The 18,224-nt window shown below is 37.8% G+C and overlaps 1 protein-coding gene across 12 annotated transcripts in view; it reads right to left on the bottom strand.

Moving 5' to 3' along the window:
* EPB41 (erythrocyte membrane protein band 4.1) overlaps positions 1-18,224 on the bottom strand; it is a 199,330-nt gene that overhangs the window by 48,267 nt on the left and 132,839 nt on the right. For all 12 annotated transcript variants that reach the window (XM_044914445.1, XM_021684167.1, XM_044914446.1 and 9 more), the window contains exons 9-12: positions 17,926-18,078; positions 15,513-15,610; positions 12,504-12,676; positions 1,278-1,447 (exon numbers count right to left, since the gene is read on the bottom strand). In XM_044914445.1, the coding sequence (XP_044770380.1) occupies positions 1,278-1,447; positions 12,504-12,676; positions 15,513-15,610; positions 17,926-18,078 (594 nt within the window). The remainder of the gene's footprint in view (positions 1-1,277; positions 1,448-12,503; positions 12,677-15,512; positions 15,611-17,925; positions 18,079-18,224) is intronic.

Below are 18,224 nucleotides of genomic sequence, written 5' to 3'. Positions count from 1 at the left end.
TTAAAAAAAATACAAATATCCACCTTTTGCTCAATTTTTTCTCTCTTTGGATTCAAGTTGGTCTCAAAGGACAGTAAAAACGGCATGTCATGTTCAACAGTTTTGGTTTTTTGGGTTTTTTTTTTAAATACAGTCAAAACTAAGCCAAATTGGCCACTGCTCTACAGATGTTAACTAGATACTGAACCGAGTCCAAAAGAACAGGATTAATCCATCTGCCAAGATGAGAGCATTTACTAAGGTCTTACATGGTTTAAAAAAAAAATTTTTTTTTTTGTTTTAAATTTCTTAACAGACATATAAAAATGTAATTTTTCTTTTAAAAACTGCCTCTATTAATTCCTGTTGTCAACAGTGATACTTGTATTTATGTCATTAAATCTGAACATCTCAACTCCATCACTGCTTAAATGTGTTTCAAAAGCTTATCAACACATAAAAGATCAGTCCAGTTACTGTTAGTACTGGGAAATCTGCTAATTGGTGATTTTTTTTTTTTAAGATTTTATTTATTTATTTGAGAGAGAGAATGAGATAGAGAGAGCATGAGAGGGTCAGAGGGAGAAGCAGACCAGGGAGCCCGATGTGGGACTCGAACCCGGGACTCCAGGATCATGACCTGAGCCGAAGGCAGTCGCTTAACCAACTGAGCCACCCAGGCGCCCTAATTGGTGATTTTTCAACAAGGTCAGTGACTGTGGGTACAATCAACTCAGAACTGTAAGCAACTCAGTGGCATAATCGCCCCTACATAAGGATCTTCACCTTTTTGTAAACAATTTGATTTGAACAACCACATAGATGTGCTTTATGTAATACTAACTGGGATATTCTCTAGGTATGTTGCACATATACTCATCTTAGGAAATCAAATTATATTTTAATTCTATTAGCAGAGCTTACTCTTAAAAAGGAATGTGGAGATTCCTTCTGGTTGAACAAAAATTATTTTTAAGAGCAGATGATCACAGTGTTAAAAACTCTTTTCTTTTAGATATGTTAGAAACAGTATAGGTAGGTCACCTGAAAACTTAGATGGCTTAGTCTTCATGACATAATTCTATGAAAATATTTTACAGGTTCATGGGGAATACTTTCTTTTAGAAAGAGTAAAGAAGAAATAACTTTGTTAGAATTCTACAAGAATCAATGCTTTGAAAACCTTCCTGGCCAAGGAGTTAACATGTCTAAATCAGAAAGCATTAACTGAATTTAAATAAAAAAATTTTTTAAAAATCAGAAAGTGAACTAGCCAGATATCTGGACTTACGGCATACCTTCCACGCTTCTGTGGGCTCTGGCTCAGCTTGCTCGGGCGGCACTTCTTCCTTTTGCTCTTCAACCTTCACTGTTTCCTTCTGTGCTTTAGAAACCTCTGTGTCCTCACTCTGAGCAATGGCTGGTGCAGAGGTGGGCCGGGGACTTCGGTCTGAATCAACAGCTGCTGCTACATAAGAAAGGGAAAAGGAAAGATAAGTGAAGGCAAGAGTCACAATACTACTTCAGAGTCACCAGGTAAAATAATTGTGAATCCAGGACACAGTATCCAGCAGGCTATCATACAGAAAGTAAAGAATAAATCATTAGTGCTCTGCCAGGTAACTGATGGCATTAAAAAAGCTAAAACAGAAAAGCTAAACTATGCTATCATGTTCCATAAGGGGGCGGAGGGGATCAAAATAAGAAAAGAAATTAAAAACTCTTTTTATTAAAAAGTTAGCAAGACTGTTTAACCTTGTACTCTGTTAGTTTTAAGAACCTGCAATGTAGTCTATGGAGAAAAAAAAAGAGGTTAATTAAGTCTGACTTCTTTCATGAAGCCATATTGACACACAGATCCATTTATATATAGGTGATTTTAGGAACCTAAAAAATATGTTCTAGGAAAAAAGGATCAAGTCTGATTTCTTCCATGAAGCCTGCTTGGAATGATTACAAAATAACTTGATAAACTGATCTTGTAAGATATGCACACTTTTTGATGCTTAAAGGCAAACCTTTGAACCAGATACTTGCCCTTTTAACAAGTCATTTGATTAAAATAATATGAATTCAAAACCTTTGGCCTTTAGTCCTTAAAAAAAAAACAAAACTTTTTTGAGTTCTCTCCTACCTTCTCTCAGAATCTTACAATTTGTATTACAGTCCCTCTTCTCTAACATATCTAGGGCAGTGGTTCTCAACCAGGAGTGATTTTGTCCCTCAGACAATATCTGGGAATGTCTGGAGACGTTTTTGATTGCTACAACAGGGGAGAGAAGTAGGAGGGGGTACTGGCCAAGGTTGCTGAGATTAAGAAACCTTGACTTAGGGAAAAGGCTGTATATAGACTGTTCTAGAGACAATATGCAATATAGGCTTATGACAAAAGCTTGATCTTTTCAGAGTTAATAATTCACATATACATACTTTATAGTAACCTCACTTATCTGGCAGTGTCTGGGAATGCAGTGTGTCTCCACATGATTTGTTTATTTATTTTTAAGTAGGATCCACACCCAGCATGGAGCCCAACTCAGGGCTTGAACTCATGACCCTGACATCAAGACCTGAGATGAGATCTAGTTGGATGCTTAACCAACTGAGCCACCCACATGCCCCTCCATGTGATTTAATATTTCTGATGACAGATCATTATCCTTTCATGTACTGAGATTTTTAAATTTTAATTATTTTTGCATGGAAATCCTTACAACTTTTATTGTATGCTTTCCTGCCTTCTTAAACTGAATATACTGAATTTTTTTTTTTAAAGATTTTATTTATTTGACAGAGAGAGACACAGCGAGAGAGGGAACACAAGCAGGGGGGAGTGGGAGAGAGAGAAGCAGGCTTCCCGCAGAGCAGGGAGCCCGATGTGGGGCTTGATCCCAGGACCCTGGGATCATGACCTGAGCTGAAGGCAGACGCTTAACGACTGAGCCACCCAGGCGCCCCTATACTGAATTTTTTTTAAAAAGATTTTATTTATTCTTTCTTTTTTTCTTTTTTTTTTTGAGAGAACATGCCCGAGTCGGGGGAGGGGCAGAGGGAGAGAGAGAGAGAGAGAGAATCTTAAGCAGGCGCCATGCCCAGCCCAAAGCCACGCTCCATCTCACAACCCTGAGATCATAACCTAAACTGAAATCAAGAGTCTGACGCTTAACTGACTGAACCACTGAGGCAATTCTGAATTAGTAGTAAATATTAGCTAAAACAAAGGAATTCCATGAATCAGAACAGATAAAAAATTGGAATTCACAACTACTTCGTACATACAACTCCAAGAAAAAAATGCTTGTTACCCAGTAATAATCTCCAGTGAAAGAAATCATTCCTCAAAGGATACACAGGAAAAACAGGAGAAACACAGGAATCATCTATCTTCCAGTGAAAATTCTGTGGCCTCTTGCAAGTCCTTGCTTCTCATGGGTGCTCTAAGCTACTCAATGCAAGAATGGCAGATGGCAGACCAAATCTAACAACACAGGGGAATGTGACAAAATATTTTGCTCACAGTTGTGTTAAACTATCATTATACATGTGTATTCACACCTCCTCTCAAAGAATTAATTCAACTCCGCCTGGCATCATAGAAACATAGCCCATGCTTTCACCATGTGTTATTTTGCCACTTGCATTTGGTTTTAATCCAATACTAATACTGCAGAGCCAAATGATTTATGTCTTCGGTATTCCTAGCCCTGGCAATCTGTACTGTCTGTGGAAAAGTAGGTATAACTGTGGAAACTGGCAGTTAGAAAGAGAGGCATAAAGTTTCACCATTTGTAAAATGTAGAAGGTATTAACTCTATAGAATAGTTAGGGAATGCATACTCAATGGATATAAAAATACTTTATAAACCCGAAATATTAAAACTTTTAATGTCATACCTCTAAGTCTTTGTGTTTTTTTGTTATGGGTTAATATTTCAATAGTATGTTGGGAAAAATTAATTATGCACATACTGATAGGCAATTCAAGTGAAAGATTTCACCTGGGAGCCCTAGAGAGAAGCAAATTTCTTTCCTTTTCTCAGTAAGAAGACTATAAAGTATGGATCACAGCAGAAAATCATATTAGTGTTGCTGTTGTTTTTAAACATCTTTATTGAGATATAATTCACACACCATATAATTCTCCCATTTTGATTGCATAATTCAATGCTTTTCTGTATATTTTTTGGGGGTAGTGATTGTTTTTTAAGATGTTTTGGCTCTTCAGTTTTGTGAATTAATTTGTTAGCTATTACAAGATTTAGGTACACATATAGAGAATGCTTAAAATTTTAAAAAATCAATTATTTCCCAATTCTGAATGTCTAGACAAAGAAGAGTGCTGTGATAATCTTATGGACCCATTAATTCCAGTATTATATTGCTCTTGTCTAAAAATAAAAGAAACTTTAAGATAGTTATATATCAGAGCAGTGAAGAGTAAAACTCAAAACCATCATACTGAGTAAAAGGAGACTTAAATTTTAGGTCTAGCCCTGTAACTTACTAGCACAATCTCTGCTAGTTTAGTATGGGCACAACAGGTATGTAGTGGATCCGTGGTTCCATTATCAGAGGGCCCACACGAATCAACTGCAGATCTTGAAAAACAAAAACAAAAAAAACCCAGCTGATGCTCAGGTCCACCACAGACAGATGAGGTATCTAAAAGTGAAGCCTGGGTATTTGTTTTGTTTTATTTTTTTTATTTATTTATTTTTTTAAAAGATTTTATTTATTTATTTGACAGAGAGACACAGTGAGAGAGGGAACACAAGCAGGGGGAGAGGGAGAGGGAGAAGCAGGCCTCCCGTCGAGCAGGGAGCCCGATGCAGGGCTCGATCCCAGGACCCTGGGATCATGACCCGAGCCGAAGGCAGACGCTTAACGACTGAGCCACCCAGGTGCCCCGGTATTTGTTTTGTTTTAAAGCTCCAAAGATGATATGGGTGTATTCCCCTGGCAAGAATCACTACAACCACTATTCACCAAGCGGATGAACTGTCTAGTTGTGTGACCCTAACAAGTTATATAATTTTTTTGTGCCCCAGTTTCCTCATGATTAAACCAAGAATTCCTAAATGCTTCTTGTTCATTAGGTTGTTGGTACTAAATAGGAATATACAGAAATGGTTTGAAAAGCGAAAAGTGCAACGAAAATATAAGCTGAAAAATCTTTGTCATCATTATTAGCTATCCTTGTGACTTACCACTCTAACGTATAAACTGGGATCTGAAGAACCAGTTTTAGCGTCTCAGCTGGTGAAGCAGATGCTCTGAGCAGCAGATAGAACACAAAAGGGAGTGTTCATTTGTATCATTAAAATGAGGGCGTTTATAAAACAATTCTTGTAAAAGTTTCCTAATATACCATCTCTAGCTTAGAGGCTTATATTTTATATATTTATATAAATATATATATATAAAGAGGAGGGCCTAACAGGGAAAAGTCTCTTTCTTAAGATGAATAGAGAAGGATCTAGGAAAAGGAGGGAAAAACAGTTTCCATAGACCTGTTTCTAATTCTTGTACTGAGAAGACAGCACACAGAGAAAAAGAAGACATTTGGAAACAAAACTAAAAAATATTGTCCTATTCAGTTTATCTGTAATTCAGAGACTTAAAAGATAGTACCACACACGTAAAATACTTAGAACAGTGCCTGAACATACTAAGTGCTCAACGAATATTAATATTTTTTATTCTTCCTCTTCTAGAAAAAAAAAAGTCATCATGGTGAACAGTAAAAAACATGGGTCTGAGAGAACAGTCGTAGACTCTACTTCTAGTTTTGTTGCTATGTGACCTTAGGCAAGTCACTTAAATTCTAAGATTAGGTTGTAAGAAATAATGAACAGCAATGGGTATCCATCTCAAGAAATGAAAAACAGTAGTTCAGTAAAAGTAGAAAGAAAATAATGAAGATATTAGCTGGCATAAATTAAAATATATACAATATGAGAAAACAAAAAAAACCCCAAAAGTTGGTTCTTTGAAGATATTAATAAAATTAACAGATCTGTAGCAAGATTATTCAAGAAAAAAAGAAGCACAGCTTACCAATATCAGGAACACAAAAGGAAACATTGCTATAGTTCTTAGAGATATTAAAAAGATACCCAACGTTATGTGAATAAATTTAAAAATTTAGAGGGAGGGGCACACTGGTTAAGCGTCCGACTCTTGGTTTCGGCTTGGGTTGTGAGATCAAGCCCAGCGTCAGCTCTGCACTTGGCATGGAGTCTACTTAGGGCTCTCTCTCCCTCTCCCTCTGCCCCTCCCCCTGCTCCCTCCCTCTCTCTAAAATAGATAAATAAATCTTTTAAAAAATTTTAGATGGAATAGGCATTTCCTGGAAAAGCACAATTACCAAAACTGAAACAAAAACTAGAACATCTTAATAGTCCTTTATCTAATAAAGACATTGAATCTGAAAGTAAGGAACTCCCCCACAACGAGATCCCTAGGACCAGATGGCTTTATCAGTGAATTCTTCCACACACTGAGGAAAAAATAACACCAACCTTACACAAACTCTTCCAGAGAACAGAAAAAGAGGGAATCCTCCTCAATTTATTTTATGAGGCCAGCATACACTTGATAACTAAAACCTGACAACATTACAAGAAAGGAAAATAACAGGCCTATCTCTCTTAAGAAAATAGTTGGGGGCGCCTGGGTGGCTCAGTCGTTAAGCATCTGTCTTCGGCTCAGGTCATGATCCCAGGGTCCTGGGATTGAGCCCCATATCGGGCTCCCTGCTCTACGGGAAGCCTGCTTCTCCCTCTCCCAATCACCCTGCTTGTGTTCCCTCTCTCACTGTGTTTCTGTCAAAAAATTTAAAAAAATAAAATCTTAAAAAAAGAAAGAAAGAAAATAGTTGCCAAAAACTCTAAAATAATACACAAGAAAAACATTATAATCAAATTGTGTTTACTCTGAGGATGCCAAGTTGGTTTAAGGACTGAAGGTCAATCAATGTAATCCACCACATAATATAAAAAGGGAGAAAAATCATATTATTATAGCTGACCCTTGAACAGCACTGGGCTTAGGGGTGCCAACTCCCTCTCACAGTTGAAAATCTGTATATAACTTCTGACTCCCCAAAAACTTAACTCCTAATAGCCTATTGTTGGCTGGAAGCCTTCCTAAAAACACAAACCATCAATAAACACATTATTTTGTATGTTAGGTATATTATATACTATATTCTTACAATAAACTAGAGAAAAGAAAATATTAAGATAATCATAAGGAAAAGAAAATACACTGATAGTATTATGTTGTATTTACCAAAAATCATCTGCCTATAAATGTACCCATACAGTTGAAAACCATGTTGTTCAAAAGTCAACTATATATCAATGAATTAAAAAGCACTTGATAAGTCACCATTCATTTATTTATTTTAAGATTTTATTTATTTATTTTGACAGAGAGAGACACAGCGAGGAAGGGAACACAAGCAGGGGGAGTGGGAGAGGGAGAAGCAGGCTTCCCGCTGAGCAGGGAGCCCGATGCGGGGCTCGATCCCAGGACCCTGAGATCGTGACCTGAGACAAAGGCAGACGCTTAACGACTGAGCCACCCAGGCACCCCAAGTCACCATTCATTTATGATAGAAACTTAGGAAACTAGGAATAAAAGAAAACTTCCTTAACTGATAAAAGGTAGCTAACAAAACCTAGAATAAACATCACACTTAGTTATGAAATACTGACGGTTTGTCCCTGACACTGGGAGTGAGACAAGCATAAAGAACTCCTACAGCACTGCATATTATATAAGACTGATGGATCACAGACCTGTACCTCTGAAACCAATAATATATTATATGTTAATTAACTGAATTTAAATTAAAGAAAATTTTTGGGCGCCTGGGTGGCTCAGTTGGTTAAGCAACTGCCTTCGGCTCAGGTCATGATCCTGGAGTCCTGGGATCGAGTCCCGCATCGGGCTCCCTGCTCGGCAGGGAGTCTGCTTCTCCCTCTGACCCTCCTCCCTCTCATGCTCTCTGTCTCTCATTCTCTCTGTCTCAAATAAATAAATAAAATCTTTAAAAAAAAAAAAAAATTAAAAAAAAATTTTTTAAAAAGAACTCCTACAAACTAATAAGACAACACAATAAAAATATGAGCAAAAGTTTGGAACAAGCACTTCAGAAACGATGATATGCAAACGACCTACAAACTACGAAAAGGTACTCAACTTCATTAGTCATCAGGATTTGAATGAAGGTTTGAAAAATTAAGCAACAAAAAAGAAGAAGTACTTTTCTCCCACGTAGAAGAAATTAAAGAGAGGGACAACAGCTGAAATAGGATATTCTAATGCACTTAAAACATCCAATGGCAAGTGGAACATAAGATCCTGCTCACATTCAGCTGACAGGAAAAACATAATCTTATTTTCAACATTTATTAAGCATTTACAGTGTAACAAGAATTATGGTAATTATCAAGACCAGTAAAGATCAGGCATCTTTTAAAAAAAAAATCCTCAGAATGTAAAGATAGGAAGAAGGTATCCTGGAATATATGTAGGTAAAAAGGGACGGATCTGGGTACCAGAAAACGTACAGGATTCTTTTTTATTTTTTTAAGATTTTATTTATTTAGGGTGCCTGGGTAGCTTAGTCGGTTAAGCGACTGCCTTTGGCTCAGGTCATGATCCTGGAGTCCCTGGATCGAGTCCCGCATCGGGCTCCCTGCTCGGCAGGGAGTCTGCTTCTCCCTCTGACCCTCCCCCCTCTCATGTGCTCTCTCTCATTCTCTCTCTCTCAAATAAATAAATAAAATCTTAAAAAAAAAAAAAAGATTTTATTTATTTATTTTGAGGGGGGGAGGAGCATGCGCATACGGGTGGGGCGGGAGGGGCGGCAAAGGGAGATGGAGAAGCAGACTCGCCACTGAGCAGGGAGCCCAAGGTGAGGCTCTATCCCAGGACCCCGGGATCATGACCTGAGCCCAAGGCAGATGGTTAACTGACTGAGCCACCCAGGCGCCCCAACATATAGGATTCTATCCTAAGTTTGTACTGACAGACTATGTTAACCCTGGACAAACTTTTTTTAGGCTTTAGGTTTCACTTCTGTAAAATCAGGTGGCTGGAATAAATGATTTCCAAAAATTTTTCTGAAGTTCCCAAACTCTGTGATACTAAATGGTAAAGCCACCAAAGCTATCTTTCCTTGGAATGTCTTACACGCTTTTGTTTTAGAATCTCAACCATTACCACAGCATTTTGAAGACATCCCCCACCCCCCACCCCCCCGGGGCATAGAGTGTAATTTAATAAGAACTAGCTAATATTGGTCAATAGAGACAACAAGATTTTTTAATGTCTTGAATTGTGACATTTCTACAGCTAGAAAAAGACAGACAGTCAGGATATAATTTCTAAAAGTAATGTAAATCTCTCTATAAGTAAAGCTTTCTAATTTGTTTAAGATACCAAAGCTCATTAACACTTGAATCTTTGGTTATCTTTGCTATTCGAAAGGACACATCAGGCATAATATCTAAATAATGAAGAATTTCTACTTAGTGGAAAAAGCCATGGGATATGGTATCAGACAAATATAGGTCTAGCTTTGCAACTTACTATCTGTGAGATATATTGAACAAGTCACTTAAACTTTCCAACCTCAGTTTCTCACTGAAAATTGTGGATAAAAACAATAAAAATAATAGCTCCCCAAACCCAAGGTAAACTGAAAGTAGGATGCTTTACTGGACAAGGAAGGAGATGCCTGATCAGGTTATGTAAATATGGCAGACATGAGGATTGAGTGATCATATCTAAAATTTACCTTGTCCAAAACAGAAGTCTTGATTTTCCATACGCCCAACTGTGCCTCTCTCTTAGACTTTCCCATCGTACTAAATGATCAAGCCCGAATAAACCCTGATTTTCTTTTCCATACCATCTCCAACACTTAATTTATCAGTAATTCTGTCAGGCCTACCTCCAAAATGTCTTTTTTTTTTTTTTTTTAAGATTTTATTTATTTATTTATTTGGCAGAGAGAGAGAGCGCATGCACACAAGTGGGGAGGGGGGTGGCAGGCAGAGCAGGCAGAGGGAGAGGGAGAAGCAGGCTCCCTGCTGAGCAAGGAGCTCGATGCGGGACTCGATCCCAGGACCCTGGGATCATGACCTGAGCCAAAGGCAGACACTTAACCCACTCAGGTGTCCCCAGAATGTATTTCTGACTAGTTTCCCCTGTCTTCATTGCCAATACTCAAGTCCCAGCTGTCATCACCTCTCACCCAGATCCTGCAACAGACTTCACCATGCTTCTGCTTTACTCCCCCTTCAGTGGAGCATTCACCCAGCAGTCAGGGTGGTCTTTTAAAAATGGAAATCAGATCATATCACTCCCTCTAACCGCTTTCCACTGCAACCAAAATAAAATCTAAATTCTTTAGATGGCCTGCAAGGCCTTATATAATCTGGCCCCTCCCACTTCTCTGACCTCACTTAGTCTATTTATTTATTTATTTTGCTCCTTTCCCCTGTTCACTAGGATCTAGACCTGTGCTACCCAATATGGGAGCTACCAGCCACATATGGCTATTTAAATTTAAATTTAATTAAAATTCAATTCCTTAGTTACATAGCCACATTTCATGTTCATAATTGGTCACATGTGGCCACAGGCTACCAAACTGGACCTCACCAAACAGATTTCCATCAGAACACAAAGTTCTCCGGGACGGCACTGATCTAGACCCATGCCAAGCTCATTCCTACCTCCAGGTCATTGTACCTGCTACTCACCCTTTGAGAATGTTCTTCCCTGGATGCTGGGATGGCTAACTCCTCATAATTCAGGTCTCAGTTCAAACAAAGCTCCTCAGAGGGACCTTCTAAATTTAGATATAGACCACTCAATCTCAAACAGTTTTCTGGTCTCCCCCGTCCCCAGACACTCTTTACCCATCACTGTTTTATTTTCTTCATAGTACTTATTACTATCTGAAACTGTTTTGTTTTGTAACTGTTTACCCATAGAATGTAAGCCCTGCAAGGGCAGAGACCATGTTTGTATGTTCACAGCTGTCTCGCCAGTGACTAGAACAAAACTTGACATGTAGGAAAGGTAAAGTAAGTTGTTGAACAAAGGAATAAGTAAGTATCGGAAAGAACATGGATTTTGGAGTTAAACCAACCTGTACTCCAATCCACTTATCAGCTATCATATCTTAAGAAAACTTATTTAATCTTTGAGCCAAATTCCTAGTGTCTTCATGATGATTGAGTAAGACAAAGCCTGTAATCTGCCTTGTCCTCTTACTATTAAAGCATCCCCTTCAAACTCAGGACAGTAGAGAAACATCAGAAAGACAGAAGCATGACTTGCAAAATGGAAGCACAAAAGTTCCACTCCTTGGGTAATCTCTTTTCCAAGTGTGACCGACTCATTCTGGATTCCTCTTAAACTGAGCAAGGTAGCTCTGTTAATGCAACAAACCAAAATATGGCAGCATAATTCTGGATGATACAAAACAAAATAATAATGCTGTGGCCAGAATATTAACAATATCTTAATAATAACTACTATTTTGGGGTCACTTATTAAGTGTTAGCCATTGTGCTAAGCACCATATATACATCATCTGATTTATTCCTCACGAAAACTCTTTGAGGTATTATTATATTATCACCATGCCCATTTTATAAATGAGAAAACCAAGGCACAGAGATTAAGTAACTTGCCCAAGAAGACAGATCATAAATGCAGGAGTTGAGGTGGACCCAGGTCTATCTGAGGGTAGAAACCAAACCTTTAACTTCTGTAACATGCAGTTTCCTTTTACAGTAGATAGCATAGAGCTGGGCCCTGATGACTCCCTAATAAATATAATCAACAATACTCTGTTTCGGTTACTGCCTTCTGAAATTTTATTTATTAGCCACCTTTGTTGTTTAAGTGGCATAAAGAACTGAGTATGGCTTTATTACTTCATTTCAGGAATACTCTCAAATCCTTGAGACTAGGAAAAATTCAGAAAGATCTTCTGTTGGTACACACAATCATGAAAATTATCTATTTCCTCTCTATTTTATTTAAACAAAATTTAGAGACTCCAATAACACAACTGCTTTTTCTGTCTCTAATTGCCACAGGGCAAATAATCTAAACTTTTTAAATGAATGCTCTAGTGAGCTAGACCCTTTTCCTCTTTCCTACTTGAAAAAACTACTCTTTAAAAACATTAAAGAGTAGGTTTTAGTTCGGTATACAACATTAGGTTGTCATGCTGTGGTAGAGATTCTGCATTTGAATTCTGATTCTAGTGGTGTTCATCTACTACCACCTAGCAGCAGAAACTTGATCTAGTTACTACTCTCTCAGAACCTCAGTTCTATTTTTCTTAAGATTCCACTGAAACAATTAGTAAGATCCATTTCATTTACCAATGAGATTCTTTAATTTGGCTCCCTTATAGACAACTGAACTTCTTTTATCTTTCCCTAATGAGTTAGGATCACAAGAAATCATTAATACTCAATACAAACCTCCATCAAGGCTCCGGGATGCCCGTTTGCTTGCTGTACGCTCGAAGTGTGGGGCAGGTCTGTCAATCAGGGCACTAGCTTGCCTGGTCTGTGCCTGAGTCCGTCCACTGTATCGAAATTTGGATCCCAGTGCAAGAAATTTGCTTTTAGGAAGGGTGTCTGTAGATGTCAGTCTAGGGTGGAAAAACAAAATTGTATGTATTATCTCACTCTAATGAGACTGGGAGAGTAAAGACAAAAATCATGAATTAATCTCATTTCCTTATAGTTACTAAGACAGAGTTCCAATCAAACAATCATTATTTTAATTCTACATCATTTCTCAAAGCAACATGTATAATTTAATTTTGGCCTATATTAATAATATCATCATATATCCCTATAGATAGGGCCTTATGGTTTTCAAAATGCTTTTATAGCACTGTAATATTTTCATTACATCCATGTAATATTTTCATCATTTTACAGATATAAGAAACTGAACTTCCAAAAAGAAGTTACTGCCTTAAGATCACATAGCCGAGATTGGGCAATAACAGGGTCCAAGCCCAGAGCACTTTTTCCACTCTATTAAAATAATTTTGTCAAATGCACTCCAAACTCAGTTAGTGCCTGTTAACCTATTTAATTGGTTACTTGGTGTATTTATCGCAGTTAGGAACCCCATCTTCTTTCTGTGCTATACCCTGTAATCTCTTTTGCCACGGCATTTACCGCACTGACCTGAAACAATCTATGTGCTGGTCTCCACTACAAGGCTGTGGGCTCTCTATGGGTAAAGGATAAAGACTATGATTTATTTACCTTTGTGTTTTCACTCCTGGCATAGTGCCTGGCATGAATTTGCCACTCAGTAAATGTTTGCTGAATAAATACATCAATTGCTACATCAAACACTACCAAAAAGAGAGTACTTTTTCCCTTTGGGATAGTTTATTTTAATTCAGTAAATATTTACTTTCTTTTGTGTGATGAAGCATCACATATTAATATATTCTCTTATTTTGATAAAACAGATTCAAACATGCTGTCCTGGGCGCCTGGGTGGCTCAGTTGGTTAAGCAACTGCCTTCGGCTCAGGTCATGATCCTGGAGTCCCGGGATCGAGTTCCACATCGGGCTCCTTGCTCGGCAGGGAGTCTGCTTCTCCCTCTGACTCTCCTCCCTCTCAGGCTCTCTGTCTCTCATTCTCTCTCTCTCTCAAATAAATAAATAAAATCTTTAAACAAACAAACAAACAAACAAACATGCTGTCCTACAAGTAAATATTTTGGGCTGTAGCTGAAATCTATACCATACATGTTTGAATGTTTAGTATAAACATTCAAAAAACTCTTTCTCACCTGTACCCTTTTAGTTTTTTTTTTTAAAGATTTATTTATTTATTTATTTACTTGAGAGAGAGAGAGTGTGCAAGCACGCATAAGCGGAAGGAGGGGCAGAGGAAGAGAATCTCAAGAAGACTCCTGCTGAGTGTGGAGCCCGCCATAGGACTCAATCCCACAACCCATGAGATCATGACCTGAGCCTAAACCAAGAGTTGGATGCTCAACTGACTGAGCCACACAGGCACCCCACCCTTACCCTTTTTAAAAACTCTATTTTCTTGGTTTGATTTTAAAGACGAGGATGATAAAAACATAAATATATCAATGCCAAAAATTAAGATTTCTTAATTGGTTATGAAGTATACCTTCATGTTTATTCTGAAATGATAATTTTTTTAAAAGATTTTATTTATTTGTCAGAAAGAGAGAGAGCACAAGCAGGGGGAGCAGCAGGCAGAGGGAGAGAGGGAGAAGCAGGCTCCCCGCAGAGCAGGGAGCCCATTATGGGACTCGATCCCAGAATCCTGGGATCATGACCTGAGCCAAATGCAGTCCCTTAACCGACTGAGCCACCCAGGCGCCCTGAAATGAGAATTAAAATGTTCTTTTCCCTGAGTTTTCTTCCTGTCTCCTGTGCTATCGTGCTAAGTGTGATATGAAAACACAAATAGAAATAAAAGATATTATGAAAAAAAGATATTATGGTCATCTCTCTTGAGAGCCATTCATAAAGAGTCAAGTTTATTTATAAATGACATAGCATGAGATCTGGGATTTGCTTCAAAATACTCTGGGAAGGAGTGGGAAGTAATGGGTAAGGATATAAACGAAACAAGATTGGCCTTGGGGTGATAATATTGAAGGTGGGTGTAGGTACAAGGGTAGTTCATTATACTACTTTCTTTACTATGACCATGTATGCAATTTACAATAATAAAGAAAATTTTCTTTAAAAGGCAAGCTGACAGCAACTAGCTGGTTCTCCTTTCAGTGCCGGTGATTACTTGTGTAAAGTCTGTCTTCTCTGCTAGATTGATTATTCCCTCAGGACAGGGACTAGAACTATCTTGTGGTATACTCTCAATGCCTACTACAGTGCGTACACAAAGGGTAAGCACTAAAAAAATGTTTGGTAAATGAATACAAAGGGTTAATGATGTGGCCTCTTGAAAAGCTGAGCAGATGAAACTTCCTCCTATTTTCTGATTATCTGATACAATTGGGCTTCAAAGATGGCTCTCTGTGCCTCATTTTGGGGGTTGATTAGAGCCTAGATAACGATCAGCTTCCTACCTTTCACATTCTAATCTAACAGCCCCACAGAAAGTAGGTAAGCAATGCTTTAAGAAATTCCATGTGGAGGTAAGTCAGGGTATTTCCCACTCACAGACTAATTTTAGCTCCAGTTAGGATGATCACAGAGCCCCTAGTAAACACAGATTCCTTTTCCTCCCTTCTATTCTCCTTCTTCCACACACAGAAAGGTGCTCTGGGAATGTTAAGGAATATTTTTCAACCCAAGGGAGGAGAACTGGATTTATTTTGTCTTGCTTAAGATGATCTCACCTGGGCTAAATAAAAGAATGCCAGCCATACAAAGGAGGGAATTTCAATAGCAGGTTTAAAATAGAAACATGCATAAATAATTTATCCTTGAAAAATACTTAAGTGAGAACAATACCTGAAAAACGTGTGATGCTCTACACAGACTTTCCATAATTTCTTAGCTGCTCGGTAACTGGGAAGTTTGAATCCAATGGTACTCTCATATTGTTCTTGCTATAAAAATGCGAATAAACATGAAACATGATTATTTGACTAAAGTGATCCAGTACCAGAGAAATATGGTGTTACAGAAGAGGACATTATAAATGAAAAGAATGTTACTACTAGTCTAAGAAATTGAAATTTTTCAGTTGAAACTGAAAATTTTCATTTGAAATTTTTTCCTACTTACCAGAAGAGATCTACTCACTTAAGGTGGCTTTTTCCACAGCAGAGAAGCCAGGGAATGCATCTTATATTATTCATGCATTTTATTTTGTTCAGAACCCACTCCCCCCTTCAGACACTGTACATTTTTCTGAGACATAATTAAGTGACCTTTTGACTGTCCGGACATTACTCTTCCTTGGTTACTGTCTACATTTGGGATACTTGACTACAATATGATCAGGGAAGGGGAAAACATGATTCCTCCAATCAATCAATATTATTATGCAATTGTTTTTAGTAATGGGAGCTAAAGATTTTGGCTCAAACTAGATTCCCGAATTATTAAATGTTTTCTCTTTTCTTCCCTTGACTGACCATTATTTATCTGGAGACCTCTTTGACTGAAGCAAATCATAACCTGCCAAGGATACGAGAAACACTGTCCTGCTAGTCTTTTGCCTCTTTGTTTCTACCTTAAGCATACAAGATAGAAAAGAAACTGACATTTATATTTAGTGCCTACTATTTCCAATAATACTATGATTAGATAGTATCATCTATATTTTTACACATGAAGAAACTAAGATCAGAGAAGTTATTTGCTCAGTCTCATAGCTATCAAGGGGCAGAACCAGATTTTCATGGTTTCTACTACATGCTACTGCTATATCATCCTCTGTAGACGTAACACTTCACATCTCAAAATCCTTTTGTTGTTCCTAATTGCTTTCTTCAATAAGAATTCTATGTTTTAGGGGCGCCTGGGTGGCTCAGTCGTTAAGCGTCTGCCTTCGGCTCAGGTCATGATCCCAGGGTCCTGGGATTGAGCCCCACATCGGGCTCCCTGGTCAGGCGGGAAGCCTGCTTCTCCCTCTCCCACTCCCCCTGCTTGTGTTCCTGCTCTCACTATCTCTCTCTCTGTCAAATAATTAAATAAAATCTTAAAAAAAAAAAAAAAAAGAATTCTATGTTTTAGTATGTATCATATAGTTGACTTTCAAAAGACGCAAGGACTTCCTTTATCCTATTTATTTGTGTGTGTGTGTATAAATTTTCTGCCTTCCCACATTAAAATGTAAGATTGGTTAGGGATGGACTCTTATTCACTATTATATTCCTAGACCCAAGAATAGTGCCTGGCACAAAGCAAGCCCTCAATCAATAAATATTTGGTGACTGAATGCCTCTTAGATTTGAAACTTTTGAGGGAAGACATTGACTCCTCTTTGCTAGGCACAGGTAAATAATGATGGTATTAAATAAATGTTTCATTGGGCCTAACCAAGATTTTTAAGGCTGCACGTCCAGTATTTCCATGCTAAAATAACAAGCCATTTTCCACCAGCAGATGGTGATACACACACAAAAAAAGCCATATACATTAGTGCATTACTTTCTCGTTTAGAGCTTTTACAGCTGTCATCTCATTTGATCTTCAAATCAACTGTGACAGAGAAGGTATTATCCCACTCGAATGATAAGGAAGCTGAGCCCTCGATTTGTACTGGGTATTCTGCTTAGTAGCGGCAGGGGCAGAGTAGGAGCTAGAACTTTTTTAAATTCCTACTTAAATAATTTTCTGCTGTGCCATGATGGCTCCTAAATGTAAAAGTTAAGTTTGGTCAGCATTAGTATATCCTAAATCTTGAACACCAACTAATAACTGAGTCGTCTGGATGAGTTGAACAACCAACTCTATTAAAAATCTAGAACTTGACCTAGAATACATTCTTAGCAACCACTAGGAGCTACACATACAAATAAATCTTAATTACATGAGGTAAGGTGTTGGTGGTGCAAAACATGAGTATCTTAACCCCACAATTTCAAAATCTCCTGCTACTTAATTTATAAATATTTATAAATATTTTCCCATCAAGGATTTTACAGGAAGTAAACAAGGAACAAGTATATCAATCCAAGATTCACTTTTGGCCATGATATATTTACTTACATACAGAGAAATGTCCAGAAGATCAGTAGTAAGGAAGACAAGAAGCATTATGGGGCAGATTAATTTAGAAAACAGAATTACCAGTTCCTGAACAGTTAGCTACAGAGAGATGTCTTAGATGACATAATAAGAAAAGCAAGAATGAAGAGATGTTTTCAACACGGTCCATGCTTGATTCAGGAGGAAAGAAGCATGAATGCTGTACCTCTCCAGGTCGGATCTTGATGAAAAAGCTGCTACGTTTGTAAGAAATCTTCAACACTTTGGGCCAAGGAAAGCGGTTAATTCTCAGCTTATCTTTATAAACCAGAAGGCCACTAGAGCAGACACCTAGGATGATATCCACTCCTTCCAAGTCCTGAAAAAGAAAAGTGTTAGCAGTTCAGTCTTCAGCAAAGTGCTCAACACATGGTTGACTATTATTTGATAATCTGAAGATATCAATAACCAAAAACACTTACAAAGCATACATTAAAAAGTAAAGCTTGACCTTACAATCATAAT

This window comes from Neomonachus schauinslandi, chromosome 4 (genome assembly GCF_002201575.2).
Source record: "Neomonachus schauinslandi chromosome 4, ASM220157v2, whole genome shotgun sequence".
Taxonomy (NCBI): Eukaryota; Metazoa; Chordata; class Mammalia; order Carnivora; family Phocidae; genus Neomonachus; species Neomonachus schauinslandi.
This window is presented reverse-complemented; position numbering and strand designations above follow the sequence as displayed.